The following is a 22,151-nucleotide window of genomic DNA, read 5'->3' on the forward strand; positions in this document are numbered from 1 at the left end:
ATATGACCACAAGAGACATGGCCACCTTAGTTTTTCCTAACTCCCTCAATGTCGTCATATATTCTGTGCTACGCAGCCCAGATTTTGTTTCTCCTTTCCTGCTAGAAATTCTATTACCCTTAGAAATCATTTGCTTAAGGAAAGATATCAGCAGGGAAGCATAACAGGACAGTTATCTGAGTAAGGAACGAAGGACGACAGAAATCTGACACACAAAAGCAAGACAAAGCTACAGAAAATCCTGGAGAATAATCCTGGAAAAGCTGGAGAAAATCCTGTTACTTATACCCCCCTTTCCTTTTCTCTGTGGGCTCTTTAGAAGAGAGGCTGAACCATTCGTTAAAATGCTGTAGAAAACATTTTTGCAAAAAGAGTCAAATAAATTATACTTAAATACAGCTTGTCACAGAGTTATTGTGAAAGTTAGAAGCCACTCCAGCCAAAATACAAGGAATGTTTTAACACATCAGGTCTATTGCTTGAATGCTATTCCAAAGCGCAGAGCATGTAGCAGATAAGGAAAATAATTGTCTGTAATTTCTCTTCTCTAGTCTAAGGACCTGCTCAAAAAAAAATCAATGGGAGGGACAAAAAAAATTTTTAAACAATTGTTCTTGGTCTCATAGTAGCCAAACAAGGAGACTGAGGCCTAAAAGGAGAACTAATAGAAAAGAAGGGGGTGGAAAAAGCAGTTGGAGCATAATTCCTGATAGAGAAAGCAGAATATTTAATTCAGCTCTATTAAAAAGTAGGGTTTTTTTACCTCAAGACATTCTATGAAGAAAGAACACACTTGCAAATTTAACTATGTTATATGTTCATTAAGGAATTTGGCAACTACTACTCACCTGTCTGAACATCTATAACCATCTGATGGCCGCCTCTCATCCCTGGTCGGCTGTCTTCCCCATCACCTTTAAAGAAAGGGAAAGGGGAGAGTTTTGCATTATACGAGATTTTAAACCAAAGAAAGATACAATCCCATTTGTAGCCTAAATACTATATAGAAGCCGCCAACTTAAGAGCTCACCATTCTTTAAGATATTAACAAAACACCTTCTCTCCCTAATATTCTTATTTTATCTACACATTATAAAACTGCACAGCTTTATATTGAATTATTTTGAAAGATATTATAGATAGCTAGAGTGAATGCAGTATTATACTGCTATTCTGAGAGACCTGTAAAGGAAGAGTTCCTGAAACATCTAGGTCAGCTCAAATGTTGACCATTTGCGTGATCTTTGCCTCTCTCCAATACTGGACACACAGACACTCTTTAGTTCCCCTCTCCATCTCTCCCCACTTTCAGAATTGCCTGAAGGCAGAAGAGCCAAAAAGGATACTCAAATGACACAGCAACCTACCCACAGGATAGAAGCAAAGAGCTAACGGTATAGACATAGCACAGCTAACATTGCACCAATTACTCTCGTGTATAAGGGGAATTCCAACTATCCAATTAAAACAGCTTCCCAACCACTTTAGATTTCTTAAAGCATTCAGGACAGGACTCATCCATGCAAAGCGACATTAGAAAGGCAACGCTCGTTCTGTTGGGAGAGGAGTCTGCTTGTACTCATAGATGACACTTCCCAAGAGGTTTTGGGTATGGTACTCCACACATTCAGCAATTTTCACCTTGAATCCCAGACATGCTGTATGACTGTAATTTTTGTACTTTGTAGTCAAGGCTGTTGTTATGGGATTCCTTTAAGGTAGAAAGTATTGGAAAAAGATTCTGTAGTGTGGATGCACTATATGATAGACCAAGATAACGTAGTTACTTGTCATTCTTAGCTGTAAAGTTCCAGATTTAAGCTTATTCCATGCATTAAATCCAGTCATACAGGTAACTGCTCTTAGTTTCAACTTAGACCTGAGATTTGTTATTGAACTGATTAGCTATGCTTGAAGTTACAGCTAATGTTCCTGTGAAGCATTCCTTACTCAACTAGAGATCAATCTGCATTTCACTATCTTTGAAGACCAATGCAAATTTTTCACTGACAATACCATCCCCTAGAAAAATTGTCCTACAGGAGGCTTTCTTGCATCAGTTTCTTGCTTTATGTCCACAAAGCAGCATCATAGCACTAGCAGTAGAAGGGCTGTATCTTAAGAAAGAGCCTTACCTTTGGTGCTTTTGGGGATAATCTGCCCCCAGCGAGGTTTGTATTCTTGTTGACTGATGTACTGATTGAATAAGCCATCTGCAAAACAAAAATTTTGCTCTGTAAAATGTTTATACTTCCATTATGGCAAACCCACTCTTAAAGCGGGTTATTTCAGTCTAACTCAATCCTGTATGCTTCTCCAGAGCTTTCATTTTAAATAAATTCTCTATATATGTCAGTTAGTTTGTTCAACTTGCTAATGAACTAAATGTGTGAGCACTAAAATAAAAAGAATACTCATTACTAGATCAATCAAGAATTACTCTGTTTGCCTGCCAGGTCATGCCAATTGTCTATAAATCCCTAGTGTGGTGTATTTAATTAAGAATGGAATCCCTCCTCCTTATTTAAGCCAAAGAATAAAGTTGCCAGTGCATGTAAAATTCAACCATTTTACTACATGTTAAGTTAAAACTAGGTCAGACAGTATCTCTAGAGCTTCATCTAAGAAGAAAAGGGAAGAAAGGCAGATTGTTCAAGTGCTACGATACGGAAGAACCAAGCACTGGATGAAAAACAAAATAATCGTTTACATTCTCCTCAGAGTTAAGCAAGAAGAGAAACAGAAGAAACACAGTATTAGGTCACTGACCAGATATGCCAACTGCAGCGTTTCTGTAAGTAAGAAGCATTAACTCCAGCACTCTGCCCAAGTTCCTTGCGTGCCTTCCTAGCTTCCTCTGTATACCTACCACATTTAATCGGTTCAGCATCAAGAAGTTAATTCCTAGTTCTAATCAACAGATGTTATCAGTCTATCACACAAACGTCAATTTTTTGAAGAAGGAATTCACACCCTCCTCGACTGCCCACCAGTCGGGAAGGAATTTAGCAAGTGCTCTTTACAAATGTCTCCTCAAATTACCACTTCACTTTTTGCAGGCATAACAAACTGTTGGACTACTAAGGTCCAGTCTCTCAACCGTTGCTTCCCCATAGCACTCACCTGCCTATATCCCACCCATTACCCTGCCATCTCATGCAGTAAGCTCTTTACCATAATTTTGTGTTTGGCGTTTGTGCGGTGCCTGAAAAAAAATGGGAGTTCAGACATCCACTTTACATCACTAGTGCTGTGATGATAACTAAAACAGCCAGATTCAGAATTGCAACGTGACAGACAGATTTTTATTAAAATAGTACATTGCACATACACTGTTCAGTCCAATGTAGGATGCATTCAGCAGTCCTCAATCACGTAATGCTTACACAGCTTTTTTAGTAGAACGGCACCTGGCAAACTTGCTCAGGAATCAGTTTTATGTTCTCCATCAGAGGAATGAAAAATGAAATTGTTACRTTATATTAAATACTTTTTACTTCTCCCAACCCCAGTAATAGCAGCTTTGAGGTAAGAATTTAACAGATTATGAACACCTCTGTTCATACAAAATCCCTTGGTTGGCATCCAGACAGAAAAAGAATATTCCTTACTGCACATGTCCCAGTTTATCTACAAAAGCTAAAAAAATTGTTACACGTGACACAGAAAACGTTCAGAGCAGATTTTAAAGCATTTCCTGGTGTCTTGTAGTTTGTCATGACTAAAATCCAGGCTTTAATTAAAACCTAAGTCAGCAAGAACTTCCTGGGAGAAGATGAATACTCTATTTAGTGACAGGCTAATAGGGAAATAAGGGCACTGAAGAGCTCCTTAAAGGTGCTGAATTGGGTCCTAAAATACAGAACTGCTTCCARACTTCACAAATTCAGCTCTGCAAGTTTTGCAAATTCAATATTCTGCGAAAGCAGGACAGATTTTACTTTCTAYTATCTTAGTGCCAAAAACATCAGCTCTATCCAAGCATTAGTTAATTGAGGAAAGCCAAAAGTTTGTTCTAAGTACGTAGAAAAAGTGGTTTATTTTGGTTTCTTAAGACTACGGTTCTTAGATCAGGCTTCTTCAGCATTTATAAATCTGGGACAAGACTTTGAGTGAATTTTGGCTTTAAACTCGAGATTTCATGAATTCTGATTCAGAAATGCCAACTTCAAACAGAACAAATATATGCATTGTAAGAAATCCCATACTGACTCAGGCAGATTTTTCTAACCACAAACCTAGATAGAAATCCAGCCTTTTGGATATCGTTAGAGTGCTTGGTCAAGACAGAATGCAAAACAGTATTTATCCTTATGGCAGCCAATAGATAATTGGACATAAATAGCTCAAGAGGATGAATTACACCACATATGATCTGAAAGGGTGATTTAACCTCTCTCCCATACTCAACACCCACAGGCTGCACTTGTCAAGATAGGACACTTCTCCCCTACTGTGCCTTCAGCTTCTTTTAATAAGGCTTCTTGTCTTCCATGGGACATTGGTTTGGAAAGCGTCCAGCTTGCTTCCCAGAAAYGTTTCTTTCTGCTGGGAGCAGTTCCACATTCATTCTACTCGCACTACAAACCAGCAGCAGCTCATTTTGGAAGCTGAATCATCACCTGCCTGACACTAAGGGGGAAAGGAAAGGGGGGGTGAGGGGGGAAGAGAGGATTTCTAGGTGGATTCTGTACTTGATGCCAGACCTATTCTACTGCACTGCTTGTGTTTCTTGCCAGGACTGCACTGCTGACCGAAACCTGCCTGAAGAGTCTCCAAAGCTTCTGCAAGACACTGAAGATCTGATCTAGGCCTGCTCAGGTTTAAGTCAGCTGTTTCCAATGAATCAGTAGTTTAAAATACATTTTGAATCCACTGCAGAGAAAAATATTAAGAGCAAATTTTTAAAGGAAGTCTTTTTCTCAGCCCCTGAGGCTCTCATTTCAATGTTCATGTTTACACTTTAAAATTACGGCCAAAGATGGTACTTTTATTTTGTACTATTTTCAAGTCCTTCACAGAAAGCTGTGACGCATTTTGGATGTAACAACATCAAGTTCACAATGGTTAAAGCTTAGTAAATTCCACCTAACTGATAACTCAAGGCTTTATTTTGTCAACCAATTACAGGTTAGAGAGAAAGGATTAATACAAACATTGAGGACAAAAATATTTAACTTGCTGAAGCTGACCATGAACAACTAGAAAGTCATATTAAGTTTCTTTTTACACAACACAAATCTCTAGATAGAATTACTAAAATCTACTCGTTTTACTGCCAAYGGCAAGAAAAACTTTGGAGTGATATTTAGTTCACAATTTCTGTAGGGTTTTGACATTTTTTTTTTGAACCAAAAAAAGCAAACAAAAAACCTGAAACAGACTGAGTTTTTGTAGTCACAAAAATCCTTCCAAACAAAATCTGAAGCAGAAAACAAAGGTGACCCCAGATGAAAGCCCAGCCATTACTGGAGAATTTCCTCAAGACTGAGGAGTAGAGGGGGAACACATGGAATTTTCCAGCCTCAAAGCTGTAATATCCTCTCTCACATTYTTCTCTTAATCAGAGGAAAAATGAAACACGATACTAGATTTGCTCTTAACTCCCTACAAGATATGCTTCTTCTGTGCAAGCCCTATCATCTACTTATCAAAGGTTTTAGACCCCTATTAAGTCTCTCCCCTGCATATATCCCTACTACAGGGCAAGCAAGGCAGTACCCATACTTTCTCAGAACTGAACTCAAAAACCACTGAAAGTTAAACTAAGCTATAAATGTCCATCTGGAATTTCCAGGAGGATGTAGCTGTTCTTCTCTCATCCCAAACTTCTGAAGACCTTTGAGCACTGCAGGCTGTGCATCACAACTTCCCATTCGTCATATGGGGCTCACTCGTCAACAGATAATCACATGTCACATCCTGACATGAAAACGGCCCGGAGGAACACCTCGGTGCCTGGGACACACCAATACCTAACAAAACTAGCAGAACTTCAATCCATTTCAAGCAGCTCTGCATATCTACACTGGTTGCGCATGGTTCCACTAAGTAATTTGCGCTCTGCATATCCTCTGTAGGAATATTAAGCAGATTTTCCTACAATAATATAGGCTGTCTGAAAGCTATAGGAATGAATCCAAATGTGAAGCATTTGAACTAAGTCTGCGAACCAGCTGAGATTTAGGGAACCTTTTATTTTTGAGAGGAAGTCAGGCAGCTGCCAGAGTTTCCATTTGCCCGTTTTCTAAGCGTAATGCACAAGTCAAAAGAATCTGCGGGAAAAGTGTGGCTGCCTGCCACTAAGTTCTCAAAAGAAATCATCTGGTGACGTGAAGTGGAAGACAGTGTTCATCATTAGCAATGCAAAAGAACAAAAGTTTAGCTCTGCTAGCACTAATTCTTGACCACCTACTCTTTTTCTATATGACTAAGACTATGGAAATAGCCTGCAAGAGGTATATCACATTTCACATTTTCAATACCTATCACTGCAAATATTAGCCTCTACAGAAGAAATTTTATGCTGAACAGATGGAGCAGCATCTCTGTCAACCTCATTTCACTTTTGCTTGTTCCTTCAAGGCTATGAACTGTCAGATCAGCGCAAGGTCAGAAGTTCACATGTTCATGTCCAGGCTATTACAGAACAGTTCACTCTGAATAGTTTTAAGGATAATTTAAGGATCTGTATATCTCAATTAACTCCACACTTCAACTACACGACACTGAACATACAGGACTAAAGTTACCCTGTTCTTATTTGAGAGGACAACACACCAGATAGGAGTTCAGTCATAAGAACGCTCAAGCCTTAGGGATTCAGTAGCGAGTTATGGAGACTTCACAACAAAGCTGCCAAGAAAGTAAAACACTGGGTGCACATGAGCCTTTCAAGCAAAGGGGCTTGAGACATGCAGAAYAGAGCAAGGACAGGACTGAGCAAACAGTAGCCATACTATAGGAAAAAAGGTAGAAGACTGAAAACATCTATTCCCATGCTGCTAAGAAGAATGCAGCTGTTAAGGACCAGCTAAGTTCAATTCCTCAACCTTCTATAGTCATCTTGTACAACTACGGACAAACTATTCAAGCTGCAGTTTCAGTTCTTTCGTGGCGACCAGAAGAGGTTGTCTTATCCTCCCCACCCCATGCTAGTCTGATCAGAAGAACCAGCTTCAAGTCGGATCTTGGTATCTTGGCCCTGACCTGGTTTACCATGTGGCAGCACAAGCTCCACTGCCAGCAAGAGAGAGGCAACGTGACGCACTGTCCTGGGTAAGGACAGGACTGACCTAGGTAGCAAAAGCCCATGGGTCTGTCAGGTTATGGCAAATATGAAGCACAGCCTCAGTGCCTCAGGGCAGGTAGCACTTCTCTCAGAAGGGTGTTGGGAGGTGATAGAGCTTTAAATGGGTACAAAAGCTGAAGATGGGATGTAGAATTGCAGAAGGACAGGGTGGGGGAGAAGGAAGGTTAATGCATCCAAAGGCAAGCAAAATCATTAAGGATAAGCAACGGAGCAATGGAAGATGCATACACTGACATTCAACTTTGGCTAGCTAGGTGTTGGATTAAAAGGAAACAGCATAAACATGCTCATACATATTATTCTGGCCCTCAGAAGCAGTGACAAAACAACAGAAGAGTCTTCAAGTAACATGAAGTTATCCATACAACACTTGCTTTTGTATTTACCCCAACAAAAAAGGAGGACCAATAAAACACTATTAAGTACAGTATTTCTCTAGTTTGCTTAAACGATCCTGAGTCCTCCAGCCTCCAAAAAGAGACGTGATTACACTTCAGGAATCAGGATTATTCACTTCCAACCTGACAAGAAGGAAGTGTAGTCTTGTTAGTCAATACAGCAGAGGAGCTAGGTTTTTCTATCATGCCAGCCTTTGCCAGTACTTCCACTCCTGGAAAAGTTGAACACTGCAGACAGCAACTCCACTCTCAAAGTATGAGGTGCAGAAGCACCACCTCAGCTCAGGTGAAGTCCCAGAAGAAAATAGGTGACAAGAATAAACTCAGTGTGTTAAATATTAAAAGGTTTAACAAAAAAAAAAAAAGTAACAGCTTAAAAAAAATGTGACCATATACATTCACTTAATTACTGCTTAAGGAAAAAAAGTCTATTTTTGAGGGAATTCATTTGGTGCATACTAGATCTCTTGCTTGGTGCTAGTGAAATTCCATTCAAGAAAAAGCGTGTACTATTGCTTGCAATGAAGTGGAAAGAGGACAGCCTGTAGGCAGTGACAGATTAAGCCACAGCCAAGGCAGCAGACTGATGCACTGGCAAAATCATCAGCGTCAGCATGTAACACCCCTCTGGCCCTCAGCAGCAGCTGCAGATCCTGCCTCGCTTTGGGGGGGACCACGCGCCCCCTCAGGCACTCCTGCCTCCTGAGCAACGCTGCAGCAACACCGATAATCGGCCACAGCTCCCTGCCGCTTCCTCCCTCCTGAACCCAAGGGCACGCGAGGGCTGCAGGAGGAGAAAGCTGCCAGTTGCACAACGCCCCTGCGTTGCAGGAAGCTGTTTACGCTCCCTTCCCAGCCAGCAACATGACGTTGTCTCAGGAGGGCAGGCAGCGCTCCGAAGAGCGAGGATGAACGCGGGCAATCGCTCCAGCTCAACGCTCGTGGCTGCTCAGGGAGGTCAGCGCAGGGCAGAGCAAAGCTGTTCTGCCTGCAGAGCCGAGAACCTTGAGCCAAAGCGCATGGAAAGAGACGCTCACTGCTGTTTTTGACGACCTGTTGCAACAAACTCCCCAACACAGAGGCTCAGTTGAACAGCTTCCTCAAAGAGACGCCGATTTTCAAGGAAGACAAACTTTAAAATTAAAGCTATCATTTCTATCATATCCTAGGAATCAATTCTAACGTCAGTGATACAAACCATGCTGATGTTGTCCAGCAGGTATGCTGGCATCTGTGCAAAAGGTATTACAAAAGTGACAAATCAGACCAGAATAAAAAATAGTAATAAAAAAAAAGCAAACATACATGCACACACACTACTCTCTGGTGCCAGGCATCCATTAAATTCACCTGCTAAGTCACTAACTCCACTGAAATCGGAGACACAAGATTCTCTTCCTAGGCCAGTACAAGCTTCTCATGAAATGCAATTGCGCGTAGTCAAAAAGCACTACACCCAGAGCCAAGAGAACCTCTATTTTTACCAAATCTGTGGTCCAAAACCACTACACAGGTTTCAGAAGACACTCCAGTGCTTGGCTCAGTTGTTTTTATACTTCCTATCAATAGGATGGGCTCCATCTCCCTCATGTTAAGATTTGAGAGTTGCTCATATGCAGTGCTTTTAAGCTGAAATGTTCCTAATAATAATAATAATAATAATAATAATAATAATAATGATAGCAGTTACAGTGAAACTGGCTGCCAACGTCCTAATCTGGAAGTGAAGAAAGCCTCTGCTCCCATTCGCCCTGACTCCCTCTAAGCCATCCTCGAAAGATTATTTTTCCCACAGGCAAAAGCAGCATTCTCTTAAATGCAACTGAAAACTTGCTTCTGCTGACATACCAACTAGGTGGGTGTTAAAACAAGCACTAACCAGAAATCATGATACAGGTATTTACTAAGAATGCACAAGGTCTAGACTTCTCTGCTCCCCTTGCTTTCATCACTAGTGATGCTTTTGACAGTGTTAGGCCCACCTTCAGCTTGCTAGCCACTTAAATGAAGAATTTATCTTAAGCCACTTTTGTTAAGTGCACCGTATCGTCAGCTCTGAGGGAAAGAAGGGCTCCAAAAGTAGCAGTGATAAGAGCTTTCACAACTGACTTTTTAATCTCTCCTTATGCACATACTCACAAGTCCAAAAGCTGATGGGACAGCACACTATATATGAAGTAGCTGCTTACAGCATATGGACTAGCCAATTCTAGCACTATGTACGTGGACATTTAAATAAGCTTCCCCCATCCCACCCCAACCCCCAAAGATAACAGACCACCTCCGATTCTCTTACCATTCACAGCTTTTTCTATCAGCTCTTCGCAAGCATCGAAGTCTCCCTTCAGGACTAGCTTGTCATGCAGGTCTGTCAACATAGGGTGCTCCAGAGCAATCTTGGTTTTCTTCTGCAGCGATTCAAAAGCTTCAGTGTAGTTGTGCTGACGAAAATGCTTTAGGCAAAGGCGAATGGCTTCCTGTTCACGGTACTACTGGAACACAAGAAAACCTATGAGACATGTAGATTTTTCTTTTACTAGCATTGYTGGGAACTACCCATGAACCTGCCTGGAGACACAAAAACAAAAAAAGGATCTCTTATACGTACTGCACATAAATTGCTCACGAGCTTACAGAGGAATGCTACAGGAAAGAAATTAGAAGCTATGCAAGTATTTACTTTCCAATGGTATGGAAATTATACAGCTTGATATTACCCAATTTAATAAACACACAGAAAGAGATCGCACAGTGTCCCAGATCTCTAAAGCAACCGCTATTCTTTCCCCATCTGGTTGGTCCTGCTGTTTCTGAGGCCTACACGAAAYACAGAAGCAGGAAAGAGCCTTCTCTGCCAGCGTTACATAATTTGATTGTATGACTCTTACATAACAAAATAATTTAGAAGAGTAAGTAGGTCACAGCTTTTCTAGAAGCAGAAGAAAAAACATTAGAATAGGAACACTCGTAATGACCATCGCTGCTTTAATGGAAAGGCAGAACGTATGGCTAGCCACGAATCCTGAAGTTCACAAGGATCTCAAATCCACGACAGTAAGTATGGGCACGCATGCCAGAATTTTACCTTCAAAACATTTCCACACACCTCCCAGTCGAACCCCGCTTCCATGCTACAGAATAGCCAAAGTTGTCTATGTCCCACTCCACTGTAGGAAAGAGTGAGGAAAGCTAGAGAAACCCAAGCTGGATCAAAAATAAAGGCACAGAAACATGACAAAAAGAGTACCTTCTGCATAAAAACTACAGCTCGTGCTGTTATCCTACCAAATGATCCACTGCATATTAAGAGATGCTAACAACTCGCGTAAGGAACACAGGTTTTTCTGAAGTTCATAAGTAACTTGGACCTTCAGAACCATGTATTTTAAACAGAACCTCCATTTCTAAATTAAAAAAGTCTCCTCTTGAATTCCATCTTAAACACATATCATATACTCCGGTTAAAAAAAAATCCAACTTAAGCATCTACAAGACTCATCAAGCTACAGATAAGAGGTTTTCTTTTTAAATGGATGCCAACTGCTGAAAGTGAAGTTTATGATAGTCTAATAAATGAACACAACTTTTCCAAAAACCTGGAACAGACACTAACATTAAACACAAGTTAGTGCTCTTGAAATAATGACTAAATAGCAAGAATTTCATAAGCTGAAATAGCTAAAGAGAAACACAGCCACGTGCAATATTTTTAGTTCTTAATCCACCAGTATTTCACAGCTGCAAAGAGCCAGAGCTATGCATTTTTTGAAAATCAGTTCCCAGCCCACACAAAAAAGGCCAAGGACATGGAGTGATAAAAATGAAAGACTGACAACAGAATACCAGAGCTAAAACACGGCTTTACAGCACAACTGGAAAAACCTCATGGTTTTTCTTTTTTTCCCTTTCAAAGAGATACCTAATACACTGTCTTTAAACAAATGTTCGCTTACATCACTCAAGTCCAAAACCACATTAGACTCTCAACTGCTCAGAGGGATAGCAAGCAAAAGGATGGCTGCACACCAGTAATAACCAACTTCTGCACATTCAGCTCCTCTAGTTTAGCCATGAGACAAAATCCAGACTTCGCATAAAACATCTAATGCCTGTTGGATGCAAGTTGGCCACTTTTTATGCAATATCAAGATGTGTATTTAAGTGACACCACTGTAATACCACTAAAGCTAAATGTAAAATTCTTAAGGCAGTAAGGTGGGTAAAAAAGTAAATAAAAGGCTCTGTTTTACATGCTGTCACACAGGTTTAAAGAGACAACAATCCAAAGAACGGTTTTGATTTGAAGCTGTAAATAATCACTTTGGTTCAAAAAACGTAACAAGAGCATGAGACTAAAATACTAACATTACCAAACGTAGGAGTCAAATTAGAAATATTTTACTGCTGATTATCAAAAACAAGAAGTGATAACCATAGATAAAATGCCACTTCTTAGTTGACAAAGAATTCTCACACTGCAGGAAAACCAAGCAGTAAGGCTTTCAGGAGGCAGGAGCAACAAGGACAGGTTCAAATGGACAGTAAGGGGGAAGCAGTTAAGAAGAAATCGAGGATTGTGCCTGCTAATTCAAGTCCTTACCTGGTACCCCCAAGCCCACCCCCTTAAGGGAGGTGGTTTTCGATTAAAACACACAACAGAAAGGAAGGGTAGCTGAGCAGACTACAGGAAAGGCAGTCTGTGTAATAACCTCCTCCTTGTCTGATGTCTCGGGGAGTAGAGAAGAATTACTGGATGCAAGTTAGACATGGTTTTAGGTCAAAACAGCAAGGATCTGCTGTGCATACAGGACAGCGTACTGTAAGCAGCTGCTTGAAGTCCAGTAGCTGTACATCAAGGCTGTGCACGCATGCTCCAGCTCCCCAGTGCCCTCACATTCTCCAGTTTCAAAATTCATGGTCTTTGAGACTTCCAAGAACAGGCGTGAAAATATCCACAGCCTCTCAAAGAATTAGAAGAAACTCAGATCGACCTTTCTGCATCCCCCCAAATATGGGTCAGCACGCACCCAGCTATACAGCTCTGGCAACAGCGGCCTCTCAGGACTGTGGGAAAGGAGAATATCAACGACATATGCACTGATCACCAAAAACTTGGGCACTGCAAGGATCAGTCGCCAAACAATTGTGACCAAGGCTCTGCCTTGCTGCTTTAGGGCTCCAAGCTTTAGAAGAACAATGCTGGCACCCTTGAAGAAGCCGTTCTAACCGTCACTAGATACACATTAGCCATGAAGCGCTGATTGCACAGGATATGACAGAACAAGACAGACTGACATCATCATCATATGGCTCTTGATTGAAGAAAAAAAAAAACCACTAACTTCCTAGCTGTAGCAACTGATTTCAAAAAAAAAGTGCCAGAAGCACCACCATGTGCAAAGTCAGCAGGAAGGAGCACAGAATGTCCCAATTCCATTACTTGAGCTCATGCTTTACACGAGACCAACTGACAAGTCACACATTCAACAGCCTCATGATTAAGTCTGCAAATACCATCAGCAGCCTGGACTTTCAGACTTGGACATCTGTAATCAGAAGACTAAAGCACGTTGACACTGCTTTAAACATAGAATAAGTAGCTATAGCCAACTTCCACTGTGACCATTACTGCTGCTTTTTAATCCCCCCCAAAGAAGCCTGTGAGCTTGGTACAAACCTGTATGAGCTTGAGAACATGGCCACAGGGTTTCTTTACCCCACTGACAGTTTAATGCAGTTGGCAGCACCATAAACTGATGAGGGAGGCCTCAGTACTACCATGCCCAGACTTTATTCCCTTTTGACTTTTTCCTACTGTAAGCAGAGATATGCTACTCCACTGCTTAATTTTATTCAGCTGGGAAGGATGTCTCTTCTCTGTAACGCAACATGAATTTCATGAATCGTTGCAAAAGAACTATGCGTAAAGAGCAGCAACAAAATTAACTTTGGTTGTGAACATGCACTTCTCTCCCACAGGAGGGGCATCTGTTGTACTCAATAAGTAGTTTCTACAAATAGTGTTTAGAACCCTTTGAACTTTCTGTCCAAAGTGACAGATGGCATAAATCATCTCATCTCTCAACCTAGAAGTGCCAGCTCCCTTCTCTACTGCAGAATATTCAACAGAAAGATAGTAAGACGGAAACATCAGAAGCACAAGGAGCTGCAGTAGGTAGGACATTATTGTGGGTTCTCTTTAAACAAGAGGCAAAAGGTCCTTTTTATACCCTGTAACAAACAGCATATAACCCAGAAAGGTTCACATACAGATCTGCAGCAAGACTGGTATGGTTAAAAAAAAACAACACTACTAATTAAAAGGCATGAAGAGGTAGAAATAAAAGTCAAGTCTCTATTTAGACTCATTTCCTTTCCAATACAAATGTTATAAAATAACTTTGTCCCCTTTGACTCAGTGCTCCTTTCTTATTGGTATGTTTCTTCCTTGGGATGTCTACTTAGGAGTTTTTACAGAACCTGCAGATACAATTCAAAAAGATTAATTTAAAGTCAGCAATGTGGTTTGAGTTTTAACTATGTGTTTGTTGTTTTAATAGCTGATATTCAAGGAATGAAAAGGTCATGTGATTCCAGAAAGAGAAGTTCCACAAGGTTTTGAGGCTACACATCTTCAAACAAACAGGCACCTAAAATGCAGGCCTACCTTGCTGTACCAGTTGAGGCACGGTTGGACCACATCTGGATCATCAATGCCATTAAGTTCAACATACCAGATACTAAAATTGAAGCTAGGTCCCCAGGATAAGAGTGGAACTGGAGAAGAAAGGAAAAGGAGAAAAAGATACGTAACGTCAAACAACCATTGCATTAGTCTTATAAGGCTATACATAGTACTATTTCAGCAGAAGACTTTTGAAGGTTAAATTAATTTTTTTTCTCACATATGTTCTAGTTTGTTTAGTAAGCTTAAGAAAATTACCAAATATGTCATGTTAGAGCTGTCATTTAAAGCAACCTGCACTAAGGGAACATTAACATAGCAGATCTGTACAGAGCAGAAGCTTGCATATATAAGAGCGTAAATACTATCATTTAAAACAGCTCAACAGATGCAACAAGCTTTGACATGGATGGAAGTCACATGAGCATACTGGAAACAATATTTGCTCCTCATAGTACATTTATTTCAACATTTGTCAGCAACAATTATTTTTCCCTAATGGTGAAGACAAGAAGCTTGGGTATTTTAAGTTTTACAAAATTAGCAACTTCGAGTTGTGGAGGAGGGAGGAAGGGTGGGAGGGAAAACTGTCAGTTGCCAGTTTAAAAAGCCTTTCTAATTTTTATGAATTGAAACCCGTGCAGCTGTTTTGGCTAGTGTTGTTTTACCTAGGTATCAGAACAAACATACTCAATATTTTGAGAGATCTGTGAAGCACACTGCAGCCTCTCTAAGGCTCCTCTATCACTCTGTTAACATCTACGATCCTGCATTAATCTGTCGATAAACCTGTAGATTAAAAGTTGGTTTTTGCTTCTCAGAGCAATTCCAGCCCCCAGAAAGCTTTATATATAAACTCTTAACTCCTTAAAACAGCAGTGAAATCAAATGGTTACATTCTAAATACCTTCAATCTCTTTTTTTACTATAACTGGTAAACAGAAAAGGGTGGTCAGCATTAGAGATGAATCAGCAGTTACCAACAACAGCATAGAGAGCCCCCTAATTCCTCTCTTCCGCAGACAAACTGTTCTTGCCACAAATAAAATTGTTAGTTGTCTTTCAAAGCACTATGAAATTAGATTACTAGTTTGCTGAACTAAGGCTTTCTGATCTACTCCTTGAGGATTAAAAACTGAAATTCATCTTAAAGTTGTTACCGAACCGTTAAAGGTTCTTAAATATGCAGATTTTTATCAAGCCTGATTGATTATTTTCTGTAATGTACCTGGGCACAAAACATATGTTCAAATGCATGACACTCAAATTTTAAAGGGTTTTTCTACAAACGTATTGGTGAAGACTGTTATGACAACTTCTAGCAATGGCCATCAGGAGAACAGATTTTTAGGAAGGATCCAACGAAAATGTACGTGATTCTTAATTGATTTTAATGTGCATAACTAGGTACCACATACATTAGGGGAAATGCTCCTGTCAATCTACTGAAAACTGGTTCCGTCTCTCTACTCCAGTTCTAAAGCAACATCAATTATTTTTAGAAAGTTTTTTTTTTTTCTTCAATGTGGCTGGCATAAGCTCTCAAATCATCGCATTCAAATAGCTTGTTATTCCTCGATTGTTCGGTATTCAAGATGAGATGCTTTTAGAGCTATTCATAGTAGATGCATGCTCAGGGAGACAGGAGAGACGTGAACTAGTCGGGAAAACGAAGAGTCACACAACGCGGATGAAAGGCAGGTACATCCTGCCCAAGAAACGTCTGTCTTGCTGTCCTGATTTTGCCTTCTGGACAAGGTCAGCGCTGCCAATATGGTACCTTAATACCATAAAACATTGCTCCTTATAAATCGAAGTATACAGATAAGTTTAAAATTGCTAGAGAGACCTTGGGAATTGATGAAGTGATTGATGCAAGCTCTGTATGAAACAATATTATGCTCAGCGAACAGGAACAGCAGCTACAGCAGTCTGTTTTCTCATGGTCCTTGGCAGACAGCAAACTGCCAACTGCTAGAGCTCGTGGACAGTCCGGGGCATCCCACCTATTAAGGCAGCAGACTGCCAAAATACCGCACCTTCGTTTTGTCCTCAGACCTGAGCAAACAGACCAAGACCAAACTGAAGCTTAATTTATTATTTGCTTAGCTGTGAAGAATCTAAGTCTATTCATCAGCTTCTCACAGTGAAACACCAAACCAAGCCTACAGACAACCTAACATGGACTAARACCATAAATTTCATGGTCGAGAACCCACCACTGGTTTCATAATGTTGGGTCTACAGGGGGTGAAAACCAGACCCAAGTATTACCACCTCGTTCCAGAAAAAAAGCAAAGGTCTCCACCTCTATTTCTTTCAAGCTGAGCCTCAAAACTTGTACCAGCTTCTCCTGGAAAAATTTAACAGTCCACCCAGTTGTTTTGGTGGCCAACTACAGCCCTAAAGTACCACCTGGAGGGGTATAAGAGTTCTGAGTAGCTATTACCACAAAAATGCAAGGCACAAAGCCACCAACTTGTTAAGCCCTTTCCGCCCCTCACATTAACTCACTGAGTTTTCAATCTTGTTCATAAGAAAGAAACTAAACATCAGAAATGGTGATTTTTAACATCAAGATCTCCATGAGACAATCGTCTACTTTAAGAACAGACGTTAACTTGCACGGGGAACGCAGTGCTTCTCCAGCGCTGCACAGGCAAAGAAACCTGAATCTGATCTTCCTGAACTACTCCGAAAGAGGACAAAAAAAACCCTCAAAGCACAAACACTGAAACAGCAACACAACTTCTATCGCCTTAGCAAATATTATTTTAAGCATTTTACTGGAACACGTCCCTATTTTTGAATCTCTTCACAGGCTCACAGGCAACGTGAAAGAAGTCTCTCATCCTCCTTTCACAGCCTCTGCCCTCTTCTTTTAAAGCCTCCACAGGTGCGCTTAGCGCTTTAGATAAAACTCCTTTTTAGAGCAGCAACAATCTAATTTAGACCTGAAATAAGGAAACGCACAAAGTACCGCAAGGAAGTAGCAACATTCACACAAGCAGGAGCAAGTATTACTAGCATCGCTTCTTGCYGTGACACAGGAAGCTAATTTTTATTTTTACATAAGTCAAGAGCCCTGGGTGAGGAAATGAGCCCACCTGTGTGGGACTCCATTTCTTTTCTCACATCTCCAAACGGCTGGGTACATTTCTTTCCTCCTCCTTCACAAACTTCTGATTTCATACTGCCTTCTAGTACGCACAGACCTACTGAAGTTGAGAAATATCCCTCTCAAACAAATAAAATAAATCAATGAACACCCTGTTCTGCAACATTGCAGAGGTCATGTCTTATTCTATTCCCTATGCGTTTTAGCATTTTTTTTACCCCAAGCACCTCTAAACAGTGCATCTTTCCACCTCAAAGCATTGAATCCAAACTCTAAAGCTAAGGTATTTCTCAACAGTTGAGCATAAAACCACCTCAGCATCTTTTTTTGCTGCATGTACCACAATAATCCATCCTGAAACGCAAACAGCTGTACAGACCAGCTGAACTGCCACTCCAGATCAAGAGGTGCCCAGCAGAAAAGAAATCAATATCCCTTTTACAGGAACAGAAGGTTTTTAGGTCAYTTAAACGCTTCTTTATCCACACAAGGATGATTTTAGGTCATATTTTTCACTAATAATTGCAGGCTAAGCCTAGAAAAGGATTGTAACCTTGTATACTACAGAAGACAGCAACAGAGGCATTAACACAGCATGCAATCATTTCAAATACATCTTAACCTAATTTCTGTGGCCCTCACTACAGRCATTATATACTTAGTCACACAGACRTGTCTGGCAAAAGCAGGCAGAGACATAGTCAATACACTTATATACGAAACACTTATAAGGAAAGTACTGCTCATTTCTATCACACCAAAGCTTGAGAATCACGAAGCCTAGCTAGTAAYTCCCAGGCTCGTAACAGACTGGCATGAGAATTAACACCAGGCATTTCTTCAAGTTTTTTCCATGACGATCAGTCTTTAAAACACCTTCTGCTTTCAAGGACACATTTAAAAAAAAAAAAAACCTACAAAAAAGAGACAGAAACAAAGCTGACAGACATGAAGATCAGTCTTCGATATCATGTCCAGCTAAGTATCTTCTCCCCRTCCCCAAGTTCTTCAGTGAGGTTCTACACACATGAAAGGTAAGAATTACTCGTCAAGTAGGTCAAAAGCCTGCACAACTGGGCACCTCCGTTCTACGGAAGGGAAGTCGAGCTAATTAAAAGTGCAGATCTTTTCTTGGCAAACGAGGGGAGCAGTAACTTAGTTTTTCTGCTTTCTACAAGTCTAAAACATCATTTAATATCTGGGCAATGGAAGTTTTAGAAAGTCCCGTCCCCCCGCCCCGGTGTAAACCTTCCTGTTCTACCGTTAACTACGGCATATAGATCAGTGTGCTTACGGACAGAATTATAAAGCAAACGCCTGATGCAAGCGGCTGCAGAATTAAATAATGCCTTCACCAAACACACAAACCTCTCTGATAACAGTAACTCCTGTGGTGTTGGTCTCTTGGAGTCCAAAAGGGCAGATTTTGGCCTAATGTTGACTGGCAGCGTTACAAGCAACACAGTGCTGCATTTCAAATTTCGAGTTACTTTGGCTAGCAGCTTGGAAATTTTAACAAACTGAAAACACAGTCAAGCTGCGAATCTAGAAAATAACAGAATTTCCTAACATCATTTTACAGTTGTTTCAGAGTAGAGACACACTTTCACAACTTTAACAAACAAAACAACACTAGCAATCAGCTAGAAATTTTAATAGGTTCTGGTCAAAGATCATCGCAGTAATTGTCCTTCTAATATTGGAATTTCATCGTAGAAGATAGCTGCAAGAAATGAAAGACTATAACCGTAGCTAAAAAGCAAAACTCGTCTCAAATTGTAACTAGTGAACAAGTGACATTTAAATACAAATCAAATATTAATGTACRTAATGCCAAACAATTGTCGCTATGTGAGGAACCCATCCCAGCAAAAAAGCAGTATCACTTAAGAATTGACATTACTCATGTTAAGTCTGAGAAAAAAAATCCTATTAGTAGGTATTAATGAGCATTTCACTTGCCTAACAGCTTTCAGTATATAGCTAAATTTCATAACATCTGAGCAGAAGAGCACATTTTCAAGGGTTACAAGTTACACTTTCATTTCTGTAACTAATCACATTTCTATTCTCCCCTTCAGCCATCCGAGAATCATTCAAGAATCATTTGCCATTTATTAATCATTAAAAAAAAAAAAAGACATCCTCAAAACTCTCTCCCATTCTGTAAGAATGGGAAAGAACACAGTTTACGACATACAAATGATTACTTGATTCCTAGACTCCAACCTTCACTTCCTCAGGCAAACACAAGCGGTGAGTCAGAAAGCTGCGAAGACAACACCAGAGCAACATGAAAGGCTTCCAAGGGGAGCCCCCAAACAGCCACCATCATCCAAGTCTTGGTGCAGGAATTACCCAACACTTCAAAACACTCCCAAATTACTCTGAATTAGTCAATGGAATCATGTTTGTTTGKTTTTTTTTTAAACCTTAAACAGTTACTGTAAAACCAGTAATTCTTTAACTATCTCAACAGGTAGGAAGGAAAGGATAAAATTACTCAGCTACGTAAAGATAAAAGGTTTTAAATTCTTGGATTAAATCCAAACAATATCATTAATGGCTAACGCAAGACATTTGTTCTCTCTGGCTTGCATGAGACAAGGAAGCTCTACTCCCGCTCCCACCACAAGTCCCAGTACCTGGCCTTCATCAGCAGCCCTACTAGCAAGCTTCACCAGAGAAACAAGACTAGACATCATGCRGAGTAATTTTATTTTTGTTGTTCCTGGATGCCATCTTTAGCCAGGGTTGAGACAACGATTAGAATAGCAGGAAGAGAACAAGGAAAAGTTTCTGCTGTTGCTATACATGTTGCGAGCACGTTTGAGGAAAAAAAGAAACCTTTTTTCAAACTCTAGGGCTGTCAATGCTGAAACTTCTACCAGTATTTAGCTTAAAGATTTTTTTTAAAGCTCTGTATAGTAATTTATAGCAGGACAATAAGCAGCTTCTTCAGCAATTACTTGGCTCAACAACTGCATTTCTGAAAATCACTGTATTTTGCTTTCAATCCCTAAGATTTAAATTATGAAGTTATTATTTCTTAGTAACAGGACTTCACTGTGTTCCAATCTAACCAGCCTAAAAGATCATAAAATGGAACAGCTATTTTGGATACTTTGCCTGAGTACAATGAAGTCACAAGTGCCAAGACGGGCACAAGTATAAGAAGAGATTATTTTCTACTCAGAATGCTGAAAAAATGCATTTACCTATCTTAATGAATCGACAGGGGAACATCTGTTCATCAATTTTATGCTTCAAGGTGAATGTTTCTTTGTTATAATCATTCTTTAAGCCACTGTGGGAAAAAATAAATAAGGTTACTAAATCTTACCTTGTATTTTAGGACTAGCTAATAAACGCAATCTAGGTCATGCCTGAAATGTGATGCTTGTTTCATATTACTATGAATCATAAGTATGCATGCTGGACCAAAGCCTGGACTGCTATCCACCATCTTATCTCCCTGAGAGGCAGCACTGGCTAGTGGTTTCAGGAGGGAACTGACGGCAGATCGGTGTTGCTTGCCCGTGCTAGTAACCCTGTAAGCGACTTCAGCGGCAAGCTACCCGTCGGAACCTCCCTTTTCCTTTTTTAAGATGAAGGCAGAGCAGCTCACAAAATTATCACACTGGCATAGTCCTTTGAGACTCATTTGAGTAATATTATAAAAAAAAAAAAAAAAAATCAGGTATTTAGTATAAGTTACTAAAAATCTTAAGTCTTTTACTTAAGATTTCCCCAACTGTAGGACCCAAAATGAAGGGTTCTAACTTTGGTACAAGTGAAATGACATTAAATATCATTAACTAGTATACTGCTAAAAGCTCTTCCCCCACAATTCTAGTAGCAACAATGTCAAATCGCAAGACTGGTCTATCCAAAGGGGGAGGGTGGGAGGGGTTGCGACTAATTTCTATACGGTCTTGAAGGATACCTGTGACATGAAGAACTTCCCATGTTTCTCCATGGCTATTCTACTTGACTAAAGATGAGGTACACCAGTATATTCCCTAGCGGTGGACTCTCCTTCTGTAAGCCTCCAAAACTAGACTGGCTCTTGCTACTTATTTCTCTTGTACTCATAGATATTTATATATCATTTCCCGTTCCGAAACAGAAGACTCCTTTAAAAGGCCTCTGCAAATTTACATTACTCAGAAGCTCTGGATAAGGCATGAATAGCCAAAAGGCTCTTTCATTAGCTCCTACCAATATGACTACCAAATGAAACTGAACAAAGGAAAACACATTTTCTATTTGCTCATTAGATTTATTTATATATTTGAAGGAAAGCAGAGCAGCTGACTAGTTCAGGCCTTTACAGCTGCAATGAGATTCTTCACACAGGCAGGCTACTTGGGCTTTTAAAAGCTACTTTGAAGTTACCCCCACTAGGGAATCATTTCTACTGTGCCTCAAGCATGCAGAACAAAGGAATTACAATCCAAAAGTGTTGCACCCTGCTCTCAGCTCTTCCAAACCTCCAAGAGTTCGCTCTCTACAAATCTTCTGTGGTTAGAACAGGATAAGGAAGGCTTCCTGGAGCGAGTGATGGGATTGCTGCTCTGACCTGACCATAAACACAAGGGCAGCTAATTGCAGGCTCACAACCACAGCTCTATCATA

General features: G+C 40.2%; 1 protein-coding gene across 3 annotated transcripts in view; it reads right to left on the minus strand.

Moving 5' to 3' along the window:
* The window catches only part of MKLN1 (muskelin 1), an 86,847-nt gene that overhangs the window by 54,031 nt on the left and 10,665 nt on the right, over positions 1-22,151 (minus strand). For all 3 annotated transcript variants that reach the window (XM_026091309.1, XM_026091308.1, XM_026091310.1), the window contains 5 exons: positions 20,732-20,820; positions 14,378-14,487; positions 10,007-10,199; positions 2,136-2,213; positions 849-914 (listed from right to left, as the gene is read on the minus strand). In XM_026091309.1, the coding sequence (XP_025947094.1) occupies positions 849-914; positions 2,136-2,213; positions 10,007-10,199; positions 14,378-14,487; positions 20,732-20,820 (536 nt within the window). The remainder of the gene's footprint in view (positions 1-848; positions 915-2,135; positions 2,214-10,006; positions 10,200-14,377; positions 14,488-20,731; positions 20,821-22,151) is intronic.

Source organism: Apteryx rowi, unplaced genomic scaffold, assembly GCF_003343035.1.
Source record: "Apteryx rowi isolate R43461 unplaced genomic scaffold, aptRow1 scaffold_9, whole genome shotgun sequence".
NCBI classification, from domain to species: domain Eukaryota; kingdom Metazoa; phylum Chordata; class Aves; order Apterygiformes; family Apterygidae; genus Apteryx; species Apteryx rowi.